General features: G+C 47.3%; 1 protein-coding gene across 2 annotated transcripts in view; it reads left to right on the plus strand.

Moving 5' to 3' along the window:
• The window catches only part of ATAD5 (ATPase family AAA domain containing 5), a 413,976-nt gene that overhangs the window by 105,623 nt on the left and 287,900 nt on the right, over positions 1–20,453 (plus strand). For both annotated transcript variants that reach the window (XM_086930884.1, XM_086930885.1), the window contains 2 exons: positions 9,123–9,213; positions 16,346–16,431. In XM_086930884.1, coding sequence (XP_086787010.1) covers positions 9,123–9,213; positions 16,346–16,431 — 177 coding nt within the window. The remainder of the gene's footprint in view (positions 1–9,122; positions 9,214–16,345; positions 16,432–20,453) is intronic.

Here is a 20,453-nt window from a genome sequence, read left to right on the forward strand (position 1 = left end):
TTAGTTGACTTGGGACCCTGCTATTCTGGACCTCAGGCCCTCTGCGCTCTCTGTTAAAATGGACTCCATGTACTCTAGGTACATACCAATTGGAACATGGATCACCTTGTGAGCCCCTGTACAGTGTACCCTAGGTACCCAGGGCATAGGTGTATCCAAAGCCTACCAAGGGCTGCACCACGTATTGTGCCACCCCTGGCCTGGCCTTACTATTTGACACAACTGTCTGATCACTCAGCTGGGGCAAGGTGGTGTAATCACCCTTTGCTTTAGGTATAGTATCTCTATATCTAACACATACAAGGACACACAGTAACCTATAAGTCACTCCTATGGCAGGCCTTATCAATCCTGGAGGCAGAGTGCTTGGTTATGTGTGAGATGGTGCTCTAGCATGAGCTGAGCCTGTCTGCAGTTTTCGGAACCATGTCCTTTAGCTGTTTCCTGATAGCGTCATACCATATACTCTTAAGTGCATTATGAACCTCGCGGTTAAATGCTAACTCTGGTTTGACATTATCAAAACATGTCGAGTAAGGTGTCATACGAATTGGAATACTACCCCCTCGCCAATTCTGGCGACGGGGGTAGCATTCCACCCTTCTAGAGGTACACATGTACAGAACCTAAACCCCGGTTAAAGTTAAACAGAGCCTCAGCATCACAAAATGGATGCTGCCACCACAGACACAAGTCTGACCTCCTGCTGCTGGGAGTCCTTCCAGCGAGGGAGGCTTGGACAAAGGGTTTCCTGCCTTGGGAGGTGCTAGCACCACCCCAGACAGGATTTTGTGTATCTAGTTAGGTAGGGCTGAATAGAATCGGACATTCCCGGGGCACACAAGCTCTAGTGCGAAACTGGACAAAGGAAAGTGGGTGTAACCAACCCCGTTCCTGGTCCCACCCATAGGAGGGACCTATTTGGTAGTCCAGCCCCTAGAATTGGCTTAAAAGTAGGAGCTGAGTCCCAAGACGGCAGATTACCATGAAATTCGACTACACAAGAAGAAACTCTGGACCATCGACGTTCTGCTGCTCAGAAGACTGAAGAATCTCCCTTGTGGCCAAGGAGTGGCCACCCTGTGAACACTGGCACTATCCAGCAATTAACGATTGCTTTGCCGCCGCCTCAAGCCGGAGCCCGAGCCCAGAGCCTGACAAGAACCAGACTCCCAGACATCTAACAGCCCGATCCACAGTCCCTGCAAAGCTGAGACTAGTGGAGGCGACCTGAGATGTGGGACCGGACCTCTTGAAAAGTCCATGAGAAGCTGACTGCGCAGCACCTGAGGCACCCTCATCGCTGTGCTTGAGCGCTTGAGAAGCCCCACCACCGAGCTACATTTGCACCAAGGACCAGCCCTCCAACTCTCACGAGATATGCGTGGGGCCCTTCTGCTTTGTTCCACTCGACGCGCCTATACAGTTACTAGTCCGTTGGCTAGTGGCCATTTTGGAGACCAAACGACAACTTTCCAACGCTGGTCTGGTTGCTCCAGACTGGCCTTGCTGCTCCCAAAAGGAGCAACCCCTCTGACCTTGCTGGTTAGAGTGAGAAGCCTTCTCTGTTTCCTGCGTGGCTTGTATTAGCCAAGGCTTGTTTGCTCCGATCAAGAAGCTGACTCCGCCATCAGCTAGAGCCTACGTGGGACAGCTCGTGAGTCATCGTCGCCTAGTCCACGCTGCTGAAGAGACCAGCTTCACGACATCACCTGTTGGCACCCGACAACGCCTGGTTCCTTCTTGGTTCCGCGCCGGTCACTGGCTAGTGACTGTGAACATTGTCCCCTCTGCTTTCAGGTCTTCACCTTTTCAGATCCACCCTTGGATCCACTGGAACTCTTCACATCAGGTCGCCTGCAGCATCAACACTCCAAGGCTCCATCTGAACTCCGACACACTTTGGCTCCACTGCACCCGCTTCCTGTGGGTGAGGTAACGCTGGCACTCAGTGCCCCCGAGTAGTTTAACACTCCTAGTGTCCAGATTCCAAAGGGTTAAGTTCTAGACTGACCGGAAGACTTCCTACCTTCACCTTTTTAACTTTTACGCATCCATTGACTTCAATGTAAACTGCTTCTAACTTTGCGCACTGCAAGCCAGATCCCGTGGGCCTCCTAGTTCCTAACTTGCGTTAGTACAGCTTAGCCCCAGCGATTCCCACGTCCCTAGGCCTTACTTCCTTTCGACTCGTGGTACTTATACCACTTCTTTAGTATATGGTTTTAGGGGCCTATCCATATTTGTGCCACTTTTGTGTACTTATCAATTGAATTGTTTTAACGTGCTTGCATCTGTGCTCATAAAGAGTTCAGGGGACTATTTGTAGTAATAAATACATATATATTTTGAATATATATCCTGTGTGGTGTCCTTTCACTTGGTGTTCAAGGGGGTTACATATGGTAATACAGCTGGCTTCACATGCCAAAAGAGTTTAGCCTAAGACTGCTTTGTCCACGCTACCACTAGGATAGCTGGTCTATAAGGTTGACTTACAACCAATCACCATAAGGGTTGTTTGGACTGATACAAGGTGGTCACTAGAACTAGTGAACATCATATATCAGGCCAACTTCTCACAGCCTCTACCACTGCTCTCCTTAGGAATGTGCCCAGCACAGAGATTTGTAAAGCTGCCACATGGCGACAGTTCTCACTTCCACTCGCCATTATTGTTTGGACTCTGACACACAGGCAGATGCTCAGTTTGGGCAAGCCTCTCTGAGAAATGTATTTGGTTAATGTTTTCTTTAACTGTACTTGCTGCTGTTTGAACGTCCGTGAGGAAGTGGGTATGGGCTTGTTACACTATTCAGTGCTTAGGACTATTGATGAGTATCCCCTGGAAGAGAAGTTAAGTTACTTATCTGTAATCCTAGTTCTCTTCCAGGGGTATACTGATCAAACTCGTAAGCAACCCTCCCACCTCCCAGGACGAGCATTAACAGTACTACACTAAGTTGCTTGCATCATATATGCTGGTTTCTACAGGGGTATACACCGTAAAAAATAACTGACCCCAGTGGTGCATGATGGGAGCAGAGGGCTCCTGGAGGTCTTAAAGGCACGGTGTCCAGGTTCTTGGAATCCTTAAACGCAAGGTGCCAGTTTTTTCTGTGATATTTGTCTATGCAGCCTCTGGGGTAATTGCCTGCTATTAGTGGTTTTCTTTTATGAAAATAAAAGTTTGCTGTGGATCACTATTGCAGTTCCATGTTCTCTATTACAGTATTTGTATGTGATAATATTTTCACACTATAGAAAAACATGTAATTTTGGCTTTTTAGCCTATTGTATATATAATTGGCTGCATATTTATGTGTACATGTATATGTGCATGCTTGGATATTACTTTGTACTTGTGGTTCTCAACATACACATATATATGTATTGTTGTATATGCTCCGGGGTCCCGCACATGGGCGGGGGTAATTCAGGGCTTATGACTTTGGTGAGTATACCCCTGGAAGAGAACTAGGATTGCAGGTAAGTAACTTAACCTTTTTTATGTATATTATTACAGCTTTTTTCCCTTTTTTAATTTTTTTCAACAGATGGTTTGAACTTTGTTAGTGTAACTTTTTTCCTGTATCGGTGTCTTCCCCTGCTTTCAGAACTTCAGTAGATACAGTTATTTCCTACCCTTCTTGTTTTCGAGCATTCGAGAACGTACTAGGGTGAATTGCTGACAGATGCTTGATCAACCCTGTGGTGCCAAACAAGCTAAGGCCACTGTGACCAGTATGCAACACTAGGTTGCACAAAGTACAAGTGACTTCTTGTACATTCCACTTCTCTGCCACAGGATAGAAGGTGGGGTTGGGGGGGGGGAGAGGGAGGGAACTTAGTAAAACAAATTCCATACCAGGGACTCTCTGGATGGATGCTGACCATGTTCTTGATATGGTGATATGTTATGTTATGTTACGTGAATTTGTACTGCGCACAGCTGGTCCAGCCAAGGGGCGTCCCGGCGCATGTCAAGGTAACATGCAACAACCACAGGAAACACAACAGCTAAAAGGAGAAATCAAGGTTAAAACTGGAAAGTTTTTATTGCCTTGCGGAAGGAAAGAAGGTCTTCCAGCAACCGAATCTCCACCGGGAGAGAGTTCCAGAGTTCGGCCGCTTTGACCCGGAAGGAACGACCACCGATACGGCACAGCTTGTATCGCAGAGTGATGGTAAGAGCTTGGCCCAAGGATCTCAGATGTCGAGTGGGGACGTACCAGGACAGAAGACCCGTAAGAGTTTGAGGGGCCGTGCCTTTTAGGATCTTAAAGGCCAAGCACAGCACTTTGAACTGGATTCTTGCTCTGACCGGCAGCCAGTGCAACGCTTTCAGAGTACTGGAAACAGGGCAAGATCTGGGAAGACCAACGATAGCTCTGGCAGCAGCATTCTGCACTCGTTGGAGGCGAGGGACTTCGGCCAAGTTAGCGCCGACCAGAAGAGAGCTGGCATAATCCAGGCGCGATATAACAGTCGCCTGGATTACCAACTGCCGTGTATGAGAGTCGAAAAACTTCAAGACTGGTCGCAGAGCCCGGAGAATTCCAAAACAGCATGCTGCCGTTTTCTTCGTGTGCCCCACAAAACTGAGAGTGGGATCCATCCACACTCCCAAGTTTTTTAATTCCGTCACCGGAAGGGGGGCCGGCCCAAGCTCCGAAGGCCACCACCTGTCCCCGCAGAGATCCGCCCTTCTACCGACGATCATGATCTCGGTCTTCTTCGCGTTGAGCTGGAGGCAGTTGGCCTTCATCCAGCTTGCCACCGCACTGAGTCCACTCTGAAACCTGGGAGCATCCTGGTCCGCATCCCCGCTGAGCGTAACCGCTAGCTGGGTGTCATCGGCATATGACACCATTGTCATACCCCACTGCCTGACAACCTCAGCTAGCGGTCTCACGTAAAGATTGAACAACGTTGGGCTCAGTGAGGATCCATGCGGCACTCCCTGTTTCAGAGGATGGAAACTGGACTGGAACGGCGGAATCGCAACGCTGAAGAGACGACCTTCGAGGAAGGACTGGAACCACTGGAGGGCGGACCCCCCCCACTCCAATCTCCTCCAGGCGGTGCAGCAGGATGGGATGGGAGACAGTATCGAAGGCAGCGCTTAGATCTAATAATACCAGCGCCGCCCTCTGTCTTGCATCCATCACTGTGCGAAGATGTTCAATCATGGTGAGAAGGGCGGTTTCCGTGCTGTGCCCAGCATGGAACCCGTTCTGGGTGGGGTCTAGGATGTTGGCACGAGTAAGGTGGTCGGAAAGAACCTTGTTCACGTGGGCCTCCACGACTTTGGTCGGCCAGGGGAGCAGGGAAATAGGCCGGTAATTTTCCGGCTTTTCCGGGTCCAAAGAGGGTTTCTTTAAAATAGGAGAAACCACAGCCCGCTTCCAGCTTGTTGGAACCTTACCTGAGGCCAGCGAGATGTTAATCAGGGAGAGTACCGAGGTACGACCCACAAACAGCTGGTCTCTGAAAAGGGCTGGTTTAAGCGGATCGGCGGGCGACCCGGATTTCACCTGCTGCGCCAAGATAGTAAAGCCCTCGGGTGACAACGGGGTTAGCACATGAAGCAGGAAATCTCCGCCGAAGTTACGTGGAATACCTGCCGGTGGCCTAGTGTCCGGAAAAGTTGAATAGATGTTCTGAACTTTTTCTAAAAAGAACCGGGCAAGAGCCTCACAGTGCGCGATGGAGCTCGTTGTTATGGCCGCTCCGCAGCGTAAAAAGCTGCCCGGGCCCGACATATAGCACGGTGGTAAGCTTTAACGGCAGTGAGATACACAGCCTTCTTCCCGCTGTCGTACACCTTCCGCCACTCCCTCTCCGCTCGCCTACAGCTGCCCTTGAGTGTGCGTAAGGCACTGTCATACCAGGGGCTTGACTCCCTGGAACTGATTTTCCTAGTTGAAACAGGAATCAGGGAATCAAGTGCCTCAGTGACCCACGAGCAGAACCGGTCGTAGCCTGCATCCGCGTCCTCCAAAGGTCCCAACGGCACTGCCGCGAGGGCCTGATGAAGGTCCTCGAGACTCCGTTTACTCCAGTGCCGTGTGGAGATCGTCCTCACAGGAGCAGAGGAGGGAATTCCCGGCAAGGGGACATGAATGGCCACTAAAGAATGGTCTGTCCAGCCGAGCGGGGTAACGGCCGTTACTGTGGCCTCCGTCAGGTTCGTGAAAAACGGGTCCAACGTATGGCCGCCTACATGGGTGGGATGCCGCACTATTTGTTGGAGTTGAAGAGCCTCCAGATCGGCTAAGATACAACACACCGTAGGGATGTTCTGATTCTCAAAGTGCAGATTGAGGTCCCCCAAAATAGAGAAGTTAGCACACTCCAACGCCAGAGAACTTACCGCGTCGGGGAAGGCAGCCCTGAATGCCACTTCGCTACCCGGAGGGCGATAGACTACCATCCCAGAAAGGGAGATCTGGGGGTTGACCTGAATTTTGAAGGTGGCACTCTCGCAGCCTACGATGTTAAGGGCGGACCAACAGCAAGAGACTAGATCTTACTGCGAGAGCGATACCCCCTCCCCTAGTCGATCGATTCAAGGTGAAGACCGAGAAATCTGAGGGGAATGCCAAATTAACAATGGCTGTGTCATCATCCTTCAGCCAGGTTTCCGTGATAGCCACAATATCAGGGGCCTCGTCACGCATCAAGTCCCTAACGGCTTGGTGGTGTTGCACTAGAGACCTCGCATTGAAGCTCAGGATGCGCAGAGCATGGGCCTGGCGGCCACGGCGCACAGCGACCGGTAGAGTCTCCTGACAGGTTTTAGCCGGAAGGTCCAGTGCCCACTGACCACAGGCGCACTGATGAGGGCCACAAAGCGGGTGTATAGGTGCATGTATACATCTCGGGACAGAACGTCCTAAGACCCGCAGCGTGGCAGCAGAATAAACAATCATAGCGCAATCCCGTGTAGCCGACCCTGAAGATGTTTAGGTCCCTAAAGACCGCTGCGCCCGGCGCGTCCTTGGCGCGGACGGGCGCAGACGGGCAGGACTCGGGCACGACTCCGGCTAAGCAACTGCGTCCCACTGCGCGATCCCGCTGCGCGGGAAAGGACGACTTTAAGTAGGCGAGGCGAATGGCCCAGCGAGCGAAGAGACGCTCCAAGATGGTGCCCGTGCAAAACCTAAACAGCCCAAGGCAGGATGGCGCTCACCGACCCAACCCCGGGACCCGGACATGCCAAACGGCGGTGCGTTAACTCCTTTAAATGCAGGTAAGAGGGCAGGTAACTATTCCCAAGTGAGAGCGTCTAAAAACAGGGGAGAACCAAATTAAAATAAAACAAATACAAAACAGGTAGTTAAAAAGAGCAGCGCGACCTGCAGCAAGCCAGTACCTTGACCAAGTAACTGCTGATGAGTCCGCCTTAAGTAGGCGAGGCGAATGGCCCAGCGAGCGAAGAGACGCTCCAAGATGGCGCCCGTGCAAAACCTAAACAGCCCAAGGCAAGATGGCGCCCACCGACCCAACCCCGGGACCAGGACCCGCCAAACGGCGGTGCGTTAACTCCTTTAAATGCAGGTAAGAGGGCGGGGAACTATTCCCAAGTGAGAGCGTCTAAAAACAGGGGAGAACCAAATTAAAATAAAACAAATACAAAACAGGTAGTTAAAAAGAGCAGCACGACAGCAGCGTGACCTGCAGCAAGCCAGTACCTTGACATATTTAAACTACATCTTATTCCAGAGCTTATATTGATGGAGGCTGTGAACTTGAGCCTGCTGTGTTGATGGTCTGCTAGCTCTCTGGTTAGATGAGCAATATCAAGGTGGAGATAGAGGAAAAGGACTATAGCTAATTCACTTCCCCTAAGAATAAATGTATGTTTCAACAGGAACTGGTACCTTAGCGTGTGCGCCACATAGATGGTCTCTAATATGCTATTTCTTTTAGACCACCTTTTAAAATTCACGCACATAAGGTCCTGAAGAAAGCCAGCCCAATATTGAGTCTGGCTGAAACATGTTGACCATAAAGGATATCTGAGCCACTAAAGACCTCCACTGATATCCACCTCTCTTTTTTTAACCACTGCCCAGGACCCAAACATTAAAATAGTCTTTTTGTGTAACCTGGGACCCTCTGGACAGCTTTTAAACTCGCACTCCTCTCCCTTTCTGGCACACTCCCCGCACAAAATTTACTCCGCTGTATCCAGGCGTCGAAGCACACCCAAGGTGCACTTGTTTCCTTGGATGGGACCCGATGATGAAGCATGTCACCAACTAGGTTGGTGAGTGAGGGTCTTCTTTAAACACGAGTGTGTTGTCCCTTAACAAACATACACTAGGAACTTCTACCTGGTAACTAGTTCCCATTGATGCATACACAACTCTCTAGTTAGGACATTGTCCATTTTGAAGATATTGTGCTAGACGGCTCAGAATATCTATCTGTTCAAAATGTGATAAGCAAAATTGTTCACTAAAAGACTTGCTTCCTTTCGCTAGAGCCAATAGACTAGTTATTTTGAAGTGTGGAGTCTGAAACCATTCAGGTGCTCCTTTTTAATTTATTATTTTTTGGGTGGTTCAGGATTTGCTGATTTACCTATAGGGATAATACTACGGAACCACAATTCTTTTTCTGGATCTGCGGCTCAAGCTAATACAAAAACGTCCTTTTTTTTTTAGTTGAAATTCCAAAACCGGTTTTGAGAATCCCATAATTCTTTAAAGGTAGTGTTTGGTATGGTTCCTCAAAATAGAAAAGCACAGCAAAAATGTGTCTCTGGCTATTGAGAACTCAATTACCTACTCACTTAGCTGACAAGCGAACTCCAGCTGTACCTGCACTGCATTACATGACTTGGAAGCAACCTGGCTACTTAGAGGTGGAGCTTATTTTCATTTTAGCTGGTTGCAAGTAGCTTGTTGGTTTGTGAATTCCATATTTTTTCCAAGGTAAAACAGCACATTACATGGTAAGTGTAAGTCAGCTTAAAAAAGGACATCTAAGTAGACATGTATTTATATTTTTAAGAGAAATGTCTGTTAAGTGTTCTAAGAACGAGCAAGTAGGATGCAGTATGCAGTGCCTATCATTTTAATAATGATACTTTTCCTTTTGTTTGGATTCAGTGTCTGATGATGTTCTGTGGACAGAAAAATATCAACCCCAAGATTCCAGTGAGCTGATTGGAAATTCTGGTGCAATAAAGAAATTACACAGGTCAGTACAAAAATAATGCATTCTTACAAACTGTTTCTGATGTCTTGTACATACTTCCTCTACTGTAATAGCTCAACAAACAAAGACCCTAAATGTCATTACATTGATGATAATTATGGAGAAACAAAACATTCATCTAGAAAAATAATGGATATTAGAATATTGGAATGATGTGAGCTCCATTGGAAACAATGGAGTGCTCCGGGGTTCTGATTGTCGGTAGGAGCCAGGAGCTCCAACATTCCAATGTTGTCTTTTAAAGCGTTTGATTGAAATCCCCTCTGGCTCCGTGATGCCTTTCATTTGTTCGAACATGATGCTCTCTAGTGGCGGAAAAACTTTTGGGCTGTGATACTGATAATTCAACCACGGACCTGGACCACAATGAGAGCAGTTCTGAGATTTCTTGACCTTAGTCTTCTGCATCCTTCTTGTAAGCTATGCCAAGTTGTACATGCGTCTTCTGCAATAGATCTGAAGCCCCAGTAGGCTGAGCATCAATGGAACCTTATAGATGCCATTCAGATCTTAGAGGAGATGGTTCACAATTTGCACTGGTGGCTGTTCGACCAGAATTGGTCCAGGGCAGGCCCCCCATCCCTTCCCCACCCATAGCTGAGGGCAGTGACAATCCTTCCCTCTGTGCTTGGGAGGTCATCTGGCAGAGGTGGAGACCAGAGGCTCTGCTCTTGACTCCACATCAATCTTAAGGAGTTGTGGCCAATTCTTTTGACCATGAAGGCCTTCCTGCTATTGATCAAGGAGAGGCTTGTGCTGGTTCCACAAAACCATCATTTTCTATTGCAACAAGTATGGCAAATTGGAATTCTGGGTCCTTTGCCAAGAGGCGTAACGATCTTGGCATTTCCCTGATAACATACCACCTGGCAGAGTCCCCTATTGCCAAAGTACAGAGGTTAAGCAGGTGGTGTCAGGCAGATCACAAGTGCTGCCTACATCATGAAGTGACACAAGGCATCTTCCAATAGCGTGGAGAACGCTGGCTGGATCTTTTTGCCTTTGTCAAATGCACAATGCTGAAAGTTTTGCTTGTTGAATTTTCTGCAAAAACATTCGGTAGGAGATGGATTCCAGCTGAAATTTGAGCACTAGAAACCTGTACGCCTTACTGAATCTTCTGCCCCAATCTTGGCAAAAAGACCAAAAAGGACTGGGTCCAAATCTACCTAATGGCTCTGGATTTGACTAGGAGAGTGAGCCGTTCTCTGGGCATGAGCATTTTTTCTCCACTCAGGTACCCATTTTCAAGGATATTCTGTTGCAACAACAGGTACTTATCTTGCAGTCCACATTTACATGCATGGAGATTGAGCAGCAACAGCTGACTGCATTTGATCTGTTGTCTGAAGAGGTGTGTTTCCATGAAATCCATTTATGCTGGATGGCGGGACAAATTTGTAGCCTGATGTGACACTCGTAAGACTGATCCCTTGCAAAGCTGTCTGGCGTCCTTTTGCTTTATCTTGACCTAGGAAGGGTTTGCAATGAGCACTATTAAAGCTTATTTGTCTGGCTTTCTGTGTTTCCATGTTTACCTTTCCAATCATCCTTGTTTAGATCACCTGTTCTGAAGAGAATTATTAGAGATTTGCTACACATTTTCCCTGTCAAGCCGTGTGTAATGCCACAGTGGGATCTTAACATGCTTTGACACAGTGGCGAGTTGGGGGAGGGAGGTGTCAGGAACCCATCCTGGGCGGTATAAGTTTTGGGGTCGGCGGCTGCATAGAATAGCACCTTGTCTAGGTAGATAATCTTCTGCTTCAGGAGCTGCTATACAGTGGACAATAAGTAGCCACGGGATGGTCTGAGAGCCCATTGAACCACGACTAAGACTGCTGTCACCGTTGGCTTGTACCTGGTCTTCACATCTGTCATGTTGCGACCTAAAAAAGCATCAGTGTCTTGAAAACCAGGTCTGGCTGTAAGGGCATTTTGCCTGCTTGGTCCTGCAGGACATTTGGTCCGAGTCCACTCTACAGACACTCCACCTGGGGAGGTACTGCTTTGGTATATATTCTAGGGTGAGGAATCTGTGATTGCAAGTACCCATCAGAATGCTCTTTCAGCTTGAGATTCTCGTTAATTTCAGATTCCTCTGATTTTTCCCTCCTCCATGCTCTGTTCAGTAAAGACTTTTTTTTACCTCTAAAGAGGTCCCATGTTAGTGTCTGCATACGGATACCAACATTTATTGATGCTTCGCATCTAAAGGCTTAGAAATAGAAAAATAAGTAACAGACGTCCGCGCTCAGGGATGGTGCTTATATGCTGATCTCCTCCATCATTTCCGGTAGGGTACAGATCTAATGCAGAGCTGCACAGCATCACCTAGCCAATATGCATGAGCGCTGCTAATAAAAATTTCCAGAATTAGTCTGGCACCTGAGGAATATTCTAAAGTGAGAAATCTGCAGTTAGATAGTATCCTCCTAAAAAAGCATTGATGACAAGTAATTTTTTCTTTATGCTGTTCTTTCTAACCCTTTATTTATGATTCTTTGGCACTTGCGGTGTAATAATTCTCCCCAAAATGCTTAGAAGTCAAGTGTTATTGCCTACATCACTTGTTTGCATTCATACCAACAAGTTGGGAAGGCATTCGGATGAGACTTCATTTGATCTGGATTCAAAAATGTAGCCAATGTGTGTGTGAGTATTACTTTAGTATTGAATTCCAAACCAGTTGCATTGTGGGGTCTTAAAATGATAGGTCATGACCTTAGTTCAAGGAAACTCTTTTTTTCTTTTTTAAACAATTCCTTGAAATAGCAATACTCTTGGATTTGCTCCAGTTACCCTTTGTACTTTAAATTCCACCAAATTCATTGAAGAAATCCATAAATATACACCGTGATCTAAAACTGTGAAAATCTGCCAATATAATGTCTGTAACAAGCTATATTTTTAGGTCTCGCCTATCCCATTCCGCAAGGAATGGATAGGGGAGAATTATAGTGGGCAAAATAAGTTCTCAAACCAACGGCGGATTTCAAACAGTTCACGTGAACACAAGCACACGCTTTTCCCCCACAGGCTTTTTATTACCATTTGCTCCTGCCTCCGAGAGCTTTAAAGGGATCCGCTCCCCCGCCCACCACCAGGCCGTGTCTCGCATTTCTCCTCCCCCGCCCCCTGCTTCACACTTTTCACGACTGCCAGGCCGTGTCTCGCATTATTGTTAGATGAGCCTGCCTGGGGCGCTAAGGCCTCTTCCGCAACAGACAGACCACGGAATGCACGACAGTGAAGCGTCGGTCCGTATCACTGATTAAGACTTGTTTTGTTTCTACTTTTTTTCAACCAAGTTCTTCAGCGGAAACACTAATAGTGTGCTTGTTTCTCCGCTGCACTATTTCAGAGTTCAGGCAAGTATAATAATATTTGAGGAGCCATGGAGCACTATAAAGGAGCAGTAAAAAATGCACCAACTATAGCGAGTAACCGGTCAGCTGTGCGCGAAGGGTCTGGCTTTCACTCCAAGTCGGAAACAACCAGCAGAGAGTCCAGAAGTCAAAGGAAGGTCACTTCCCGTCAGAGAGCTGAGTGGTATGGATGTGCCAGTGCCAGCCCAGTACACACACCCATGTGCTCCTCCGGGGGGCTTACTGCGCCATGGTACCGTAGCAGAGGTACCCCAGGAACAATGCGGTACTTACCGTGACCGTGGCAGGAACACCGCTGGAATAATGCGGTGCTTCAAGGTGTAGTGTCGAAGTCATTCCTAGAATAATGCGGTGCTTTCTGGTACCGCTGCAGAGACACTCCTGGAATAATGCAATGCTCTACGGTGAAAGGGCAAAGGCATTCCTGGAATAATGCGGTGCTTGCCGGTGCCTGGCAGGCAGAGCCTTAAGCGATGCTTTCTAGCATCGTGGCAGCAGCACCCCTGAAATAATGTGGTACTCTCTGGTACCCTAGGCAGACGCCCCCCCCCCCCTGGAAAAATAATGCGGTGCTCTCTGTACCGTTACAGACGCACCCATGTACTTATGCGGTTTCTTCTATCATTTTAGGGGAATGTGCCCACGAAGGGATCCCCAAGCTTCATGTCTATACTCTTGTGCAGAAGGCTGCTCACCACATGCTTGGGGCTAGTGCTGGTGCCCACTGCAGCCCTGTCAGAAGTGCTGCCTCCCAGGCCATGTGGTCGCAGAAACCCCTCCAGCCGAGACTCACGCGCTGCCATCTTTTTACCGGATTCCCCGGTGCTTGCAAAGATCAGGGCTCTGACGCACAGAAGGACCGAATGGACGTATGCGGCGATGGAAAGGCCGGAGGTAGCCTGACGCGAAAGTGTCGCGAGTGGCAATACAGCGCTATCGAACTCTGATTTAACACATCTGTCAGCCTTCAGTTTCAGGTCCAACACTTGCACTCTGTCGATTCTACAATCTACGTAAACTCCCGCAATGATCGATGCGAAGACAGACCTCACGCTACCAGCCAGCCGGAAACGGGTTATTCGAGATAAATAGAGAATTAAATACTGATTTAGGAACGCCATCATACAGGAGCAAAGAGCTCTTATTTCGGGCAGCAGCTGAACAACCTGCACGGAACTCAGATTTGCATAAACGGTTCAAAATCACAAATGCAAACGAACACAAGAAAACCTATTTTACTGTAGAGGCTCGACGAGCACAGAACGAAACACAGGAAGGAGATGTAAAAACGACCGTATAATGTTCCTGTGTACATTTCACGATTCACATTATTAATTATCTGTAATCAATCATCTGTATCTCACTTCGAAGTGCGCAGAAACTATTCCAAGGAGCACAGATGCAGGTTGAATCTGTTCAATTCCAGCAGTGCCGGCAGGATGTCAGCTCACCCAGCCCAGCTGGTTGCCCGCAAAACAGGTTTCTGACGCAACAACATGTTCTCCGTTCGCCGTGCAGATATGCTGGTCAATTTACATACCAAGAAAGAGAAAAGGAGTACCAAGTCCAAAGAAAGCGCCAACGTCCATCATTCTTGTGACTTACTGCATAGATGACGACGAGGCAAATAAGAATGGAAATAACAACAACAATAATAAAAGATAATATTAGCGTTATGGTTACGGTCATTATTATATAAATACCCCGCCTTAATAAAAGAAAAGTTGTATTTGGGTTCTTTCCCTCTCCTGTCCTCTCATTTTGGCTCATGGGGAAGTGCGGTGGGGGGCATTACGGAATCAACTCCTCCCCCCACCCCCGTAATTTATACTCTGTTAATCAAGAAATATTTTCGGCTGTGTCTGCTCTAAAAACGAATGCTTAATTTATGTAATGAGTCAATTAAGTAGCATTCCAACATATGCTCTACATGCCCAGGTGTCCTCCGTCCCAGGTACTTCTTTCGATGTCACAAATTGCGTCTAATTAATTTCGCATGCATATTCAGGATCTATTTAGCAGCTCCCCTTTGTGAAAGCAAACATAATATTTATTTTCCTAATCTTTGCGAGGATATCAGCGCTGATTGTTCACGCTGAGGTGACTTTTCAAAACGGATCGGAACTGTCTCAGAGCACGTGCCGTCCCTGTTTAAAAACAAAAAAGACTTTGTTCTATACACACGGGTGCCTTAGTTTATTTTTAAAATATACGCAGATAAATATCTACGTGTTTCCTAGAATTATTGCTTTCTTTGAATTTTTGTGCTTTTCTGCCCCCTGTTAGACTCGTTTTTTGTGCCCTTCTGCTCTAGGATAGACTCGTTTTTCCCTTGTTTTTCTGCCCTTCTGCCCTGTTAGACTTGCTTTTTGTACCTTTCTGCCCTCTGCATCACCACATCATCACTCAGCGCTACCCCAGCATCACTCCGCACCACCACGTTATCACTAAGCACCACCACGTTATCACTAAGCACCACCACGTTATCACTCAGCACCACCACATTATCACTCAGCGCCACCACAGCATCACTCAGCGCCACCACAGCATCACTCAGCGCCACCCCAGCATCACTCAGCGCCACCCCAGCATCACTCAGCGCCACCCCAGCATCACTCAGCGCCACCCCAGCATCACTCAGCGCCACCCCAGCATCACTCAGCGCCACCCCAGCATCACTCAGCGCCACCCCAGCATCACTCAGCGCCACCCCAGCATCACTCAGCGCCACCCCAGCACCACTCAGCGCCACCCCAGCACCACTCAGCACCACCACTCAGCGCCACCACAGCACCACTCAGCGCCACCACAGCATCACTCAGCGCCACCACAGCATCACTCAGCGCCTCCACAGCATCACTCAGCGCCACCACAGCATCAATCTGCGCAACCATTCAACAACAACTGGTTCAAATATGTTCTCTCAATGTTTCAAGCTTTATTACAAATGTCACAAAAAGATGTTAATATTTCACTTCTGTTCTTGGATTTTCGTCATAATAAAATACACTGCACATAGTCTTCACAAAAGTTATTTACAAAAGTTTAAGCTACTGCCATTATAAATTACAATCACTTTTAATTTAAGTATTAATTATTTTAAAAAATGAAAAGCCATTGTAATTTGTAATATCAATACATCTAAGTCACGTAAATACATGTTGCATTACAAATGCAATAGGTGTCACATTTGAAAAAGTTATACCTATTGACATTGTAAATGACAAAGCTAATAATTTAGCTATTTTCAAAACCATCACAAATAAAAAAAAAAAATTGTCCATTTACAAGCTCAAACTTTCCTAATGCGAGACCTATTGCATTGCAAATGCTTGTTGTCTCCAGTTTCCTCAATCATAACCTGCTTAAAGCTAGGGAAGTTATGGAGAACAAATAGCATAGTTTGGTAGATTATACCAATAACTATTTTGAGATGCTTGGATTCAGTACTTGTATGAAATGGAGTAAAGGTTCCTTAAATAAATACATTTAGATTTGTAACATACTTGAGCAGTACTACTTTTATGTGGTTAGAGGTAGAAAAGTTGGCTACCATCAGTCTCCTAACTATGCAATGATATTATCTGCCTGATACCGTACAACCATCCATTCTGTGTGCCTCTATTACAGAAATTGTTTTTATTCTGGATGTTCTAGTATAGTTCCAAATTGTGTGGAGTTCACATGCATTAATATGATATATTTGTCTCTCTGTTTTTCTTTAGTTGGTTAAAAGAATGGAAAGCCAGAGCTGATCGGGAAGAAAAAAAAAGCCAGAGAGAAAAGAAATCTGGTGAAAACCCACAACAAGGTTCTGTTTTATTTTTGTCTATAGATTAATCTTTTTTGCCTAATGCATTTAAACATCATCATATGTACTTGACTGTAGATTCACTTGGGGTATGAGTTCTTGTGTTGAAATAATATGGTTGTGAAAAGTGGAATATTGTGTTAGTTGTTGTTTTTTTATCTTCAAATGAGGAAGAAACCAATACTGGTGTATTGTGGTAGGTTTTTTAAACTATTTTCTCCATATTGGCATTTTGTTTTGTGGCATCCAACAAGAGTGAAAAGCAGGTCATTAGGGAGTAAAGTAGAACAGGTACAACAATAATGCTAGTATTACAGATAAATGTGTGCATAGATAGTCAGGTAAGACAATAATACAGGTAAAACACATAGTCGTTGGGATCGAGCAGAATAATACAGATCGGTGCAGAGTCTTTACAGATCCACATTAATAGGTCAAGTGTATTTGGCCATGAGAATAGCTTTTACTTCTTTCTTAAAAAGTGTGATGGAGGAGATGAGCCTGGTTTCAGGAGGGAGTGAGTTCCAGATCCTGGGTGCCATTCCTGAGAAAGAGCGTTTATAAGTTTTTTCCTTCCGGAATCTTCGAGGTTTTAGCAGAAGATTGTTTGTGCCTCTAGTGTTTCTAGAGCCGCCAGAGATTGACAGCTTCTGAGTGAGGTATCCGGGAGAGCTCAGGTGTACAGCCTTGTGTGTCATGCAGGCTATTTTCAGATGTATTCTGGCTTCAAAAGGCAGCCAGTTCAAGGATTTCAAGTCAGGGCAGATATGACAGTGTTTTTTTGACCCAGTGATGAGTGTCGCTGCAGCGTTTAGAGAAGCTCTTAAGGGTGCAGTAGTCGTTAGCGGGAGACCGCAGAGGGCGATGCTGCCGTATTCAATTCGCGGGATTACTAGTGCTTGTACCTCAGTTTGGAAGTCTTTGGCTGGCAGGAAGGGTTTAAGTTTCCTCAGGGTATTGATTTGGAAGTTCGCTCCCTTAGTAGCCTTGCTGATATGATGCTGCATGTTGAGATTGGAGTCGAGAGTTATGCCTAGAGCTTTTGCTGAATCCACTATGGTGGGTTGGACATTGAGTGCAGTTTAAGCCAGGTTTGAGTGGTAGAGATCTTTGCGGGAGGTGAGATCAGAAGCATTGAGTTTGAGATGATTATCGGCAAGCCTGGATTGGGTGTTTCTGATCGTTGAGTTCAGGAGTAAAATGTCATTGGGGGATTGTAATTTGAGATATAGTTGGGTGTCATCTGCGTACATGTGAAAAAGTACATTGGATGCTTGTAGCACGGCGGTGAGAGGTTTCATAACTAGGTTGAACAAAGTTGGTGATAGGGAGGATCCTTTGATGCGTTTCACTTATCTGCTGTCTCTTGCCTCACACTTACTCTTTTTGAAAGATTTACCAGTATTGGGGAAATGTCATGTAAACAGGTCATATCATTTATCTCTTCTGCTCTTCCCGACTTCCTCCTGATTAAGAGGTATACATTCTGTCATGAGATGACCTGTCTAAAAATTTAGGGGCAGACAGAGTGGTTTGTTCTGAGCTGGGAACATTGTCAAATTTCCATTTGTTCACCTCTTCAAACAGGGCAAAGGAGCATAATTTTCTTTTTAGGTTTGCAGATAGCAGATCGCACAGTTGTCTGGTTTGTCAAAGGCATCTTGGGGGCATTCAGAAAAAAATTGACCTAGAAATGTATTCCACCCGTTCCTTACCGTTGGCTTTGTGGTTTGTAACTCACATTTTCTGGCTATTTGCTGGATTTATTCTCTTTAGGCTGTCCTGCTAGAGTTCTTCCATCCCGTTGCCAAAACCTCGTATATTGGATTCTTCCACAAACTCGCTTTTTGTAAAAAGGCCTTTAAATCGTATCTTGTCACATTTTTAGTGCATTCAAAGACAGAGGTCAAATGTCAATCATTGTCTTCCTTGAAGCTCGTGTTTATTTTTCTTTCTCTGACTTCAAAGTGAGAGGATTTATGTGACAAGCATGCTGGCTACTGGAGGTCTGCTTGAGCAATGATGCATGATGATTTTTTTCCTGCCGCGCACAAAATTTAAATTGTCTGCAAATGAACTGTGCTGACAATCCAATCAATCCATTGGATGATGACATTTCCACACATTGTTTGTGCACTGTGTACTTTTATCAGTAAAACTGTATGTGAATGCAAATGTAATGGTCATTTCAATTGAAGATGTGTTGTAATGGCAGTATGCTAACGTGCCATGCATATTACATGTTTTCCCACTCCACTCTGCTTCACGCCACTGAACTCTACTCCGTGCCACTCCACTTTACTCAATTCCACATCACAATCTTTTCTGCCTGCCTCTCTAATTTACACCAATCTACTCTATGCCAGTGCACTGTACCCCACTCTTATATGCGTCACTGCACTTTTCGCCACCGTACTATGCAGCGCTCCATTCTACGTCACTCTACATCACTGCACTCTGACACTCTCCACCACTGCACTCTCCACCACTGCACTCTCCACCACTGCACTCTCCACCACTGCACTCTCCACCACTGCACTCTCCACCACTGCACTCTCCACCACTGCACTCTCCACCACTGCACTCTCCACCACTGCACTCTCCACCACTGCACTCTCCACCACTGCACTCTACACCACTGCACTCTACACCACTGCACTCTACACCACTGCACTCTACACCACTGCACTCTGCAGCACTCTACACCACTGCACTCTGCAGCACTCTACACCACTGCACTCTGCAGCACTCTACACCACTGCACCCTGCAGCACTCTACACCACTGCACCCTGCAGCACTCTACACCACTGCACTCTGCAGCACTCTACACCACTGCACTCTACGACACTTTACACCACTGCACTCTACGACACTTTATACCACTGCACTCTCCGACACTTTACACCACTGCACTCTACGACACTTTATACCACTGCACTCTACGACACTTCACACTACTGCACTCTCCGACACTTTACACCACTGCACTCTCCGACACACTGCACTCTCTGACACTCTACACCACTGCACTCTCCTAAACTCTACACCAGTAAACTCTCCACCACTGCACTCTCCGACTCTCCACCACTGCACTCTCCGACTCTCCACCACTCTCCGACTCTCCACCACTGCACTCTCCGACTCTCCATCACTGCACTCTCCGACTCTCCGCCACTGCACTCTCCGACTCTCCACCACTCTCCGACTCTCCACCACTGCACTCTCCGACTCTCCATCACTGCACTCTCCGACTCTGCGCCACTGCACTCTGCGCCACTGCACTCTGCGCCACTGCACTCTGCGCCACTGCACTCTGCGCCACTGCACTCTGCGCCACTGCACTCTGCGCCACTGCACTCTGCGCCACTGCACTCTGCGCCACTGCACTCTGCGCCACTGCACTCTGCGCCACTGCACTCTGCGCCACTGCACTCTGCGACACTGCACTCTGCGCCACTGCACTCTGCACCACTGCACTCTGCACCTCTGCACTCTCAGACACTCTGCACCACTGCACTCTGCACCACTGCACTCTGCACCACTGCACTCTGCACCACTGCACCACTGCACCTCTGCACCACTGCACTCTGCACCACTGCACTCTGCACCACTGCACTCTGCACCACTGCACTCTGCACCACTGCACTCTGCACCACTGCACTCTGCACCACTGCACTCTGCACCACTGCACTCTGCACCACTGCACTCTGCACCACTGCACTCTGCACCACTGCACTCTGCACCACTGCACTCTGCACCACTGCACTCTGCACCACTGCACTCTGCACCACTGCACTCTGCACCACTGCACTCTGCACCACTGCACTCTGCACCACTGCACTCTGCACCACTGCACTCTGCACCACTGCACTCTGCACCACTGCACTCTGCACCACTGCACTCTGCACCACTGCACTCTGCACCACTGCACTCTGCACCACTGCACTCTGCACCACTGCACTCTGCACCACTGCACTCTGCACCACTGCACTCTGCACCACTGCACTCTGCACCACTGCAC

This window comes from Lissotriton vulgaris, chromosome 7 (genome assembly GCF_964263255.1).
Source record: "Lissotriton vulgaris chromosome 7, aLisVul1.2, whole genome shotgun sequence".
Classification (NCBI taxonomy): domain Eukaryota; kingdom Metazoa; phylum Chordata; class Amphibia; order Caudata; family Salamandridae; genus Lissotriton; species Lissotriton vulgaris.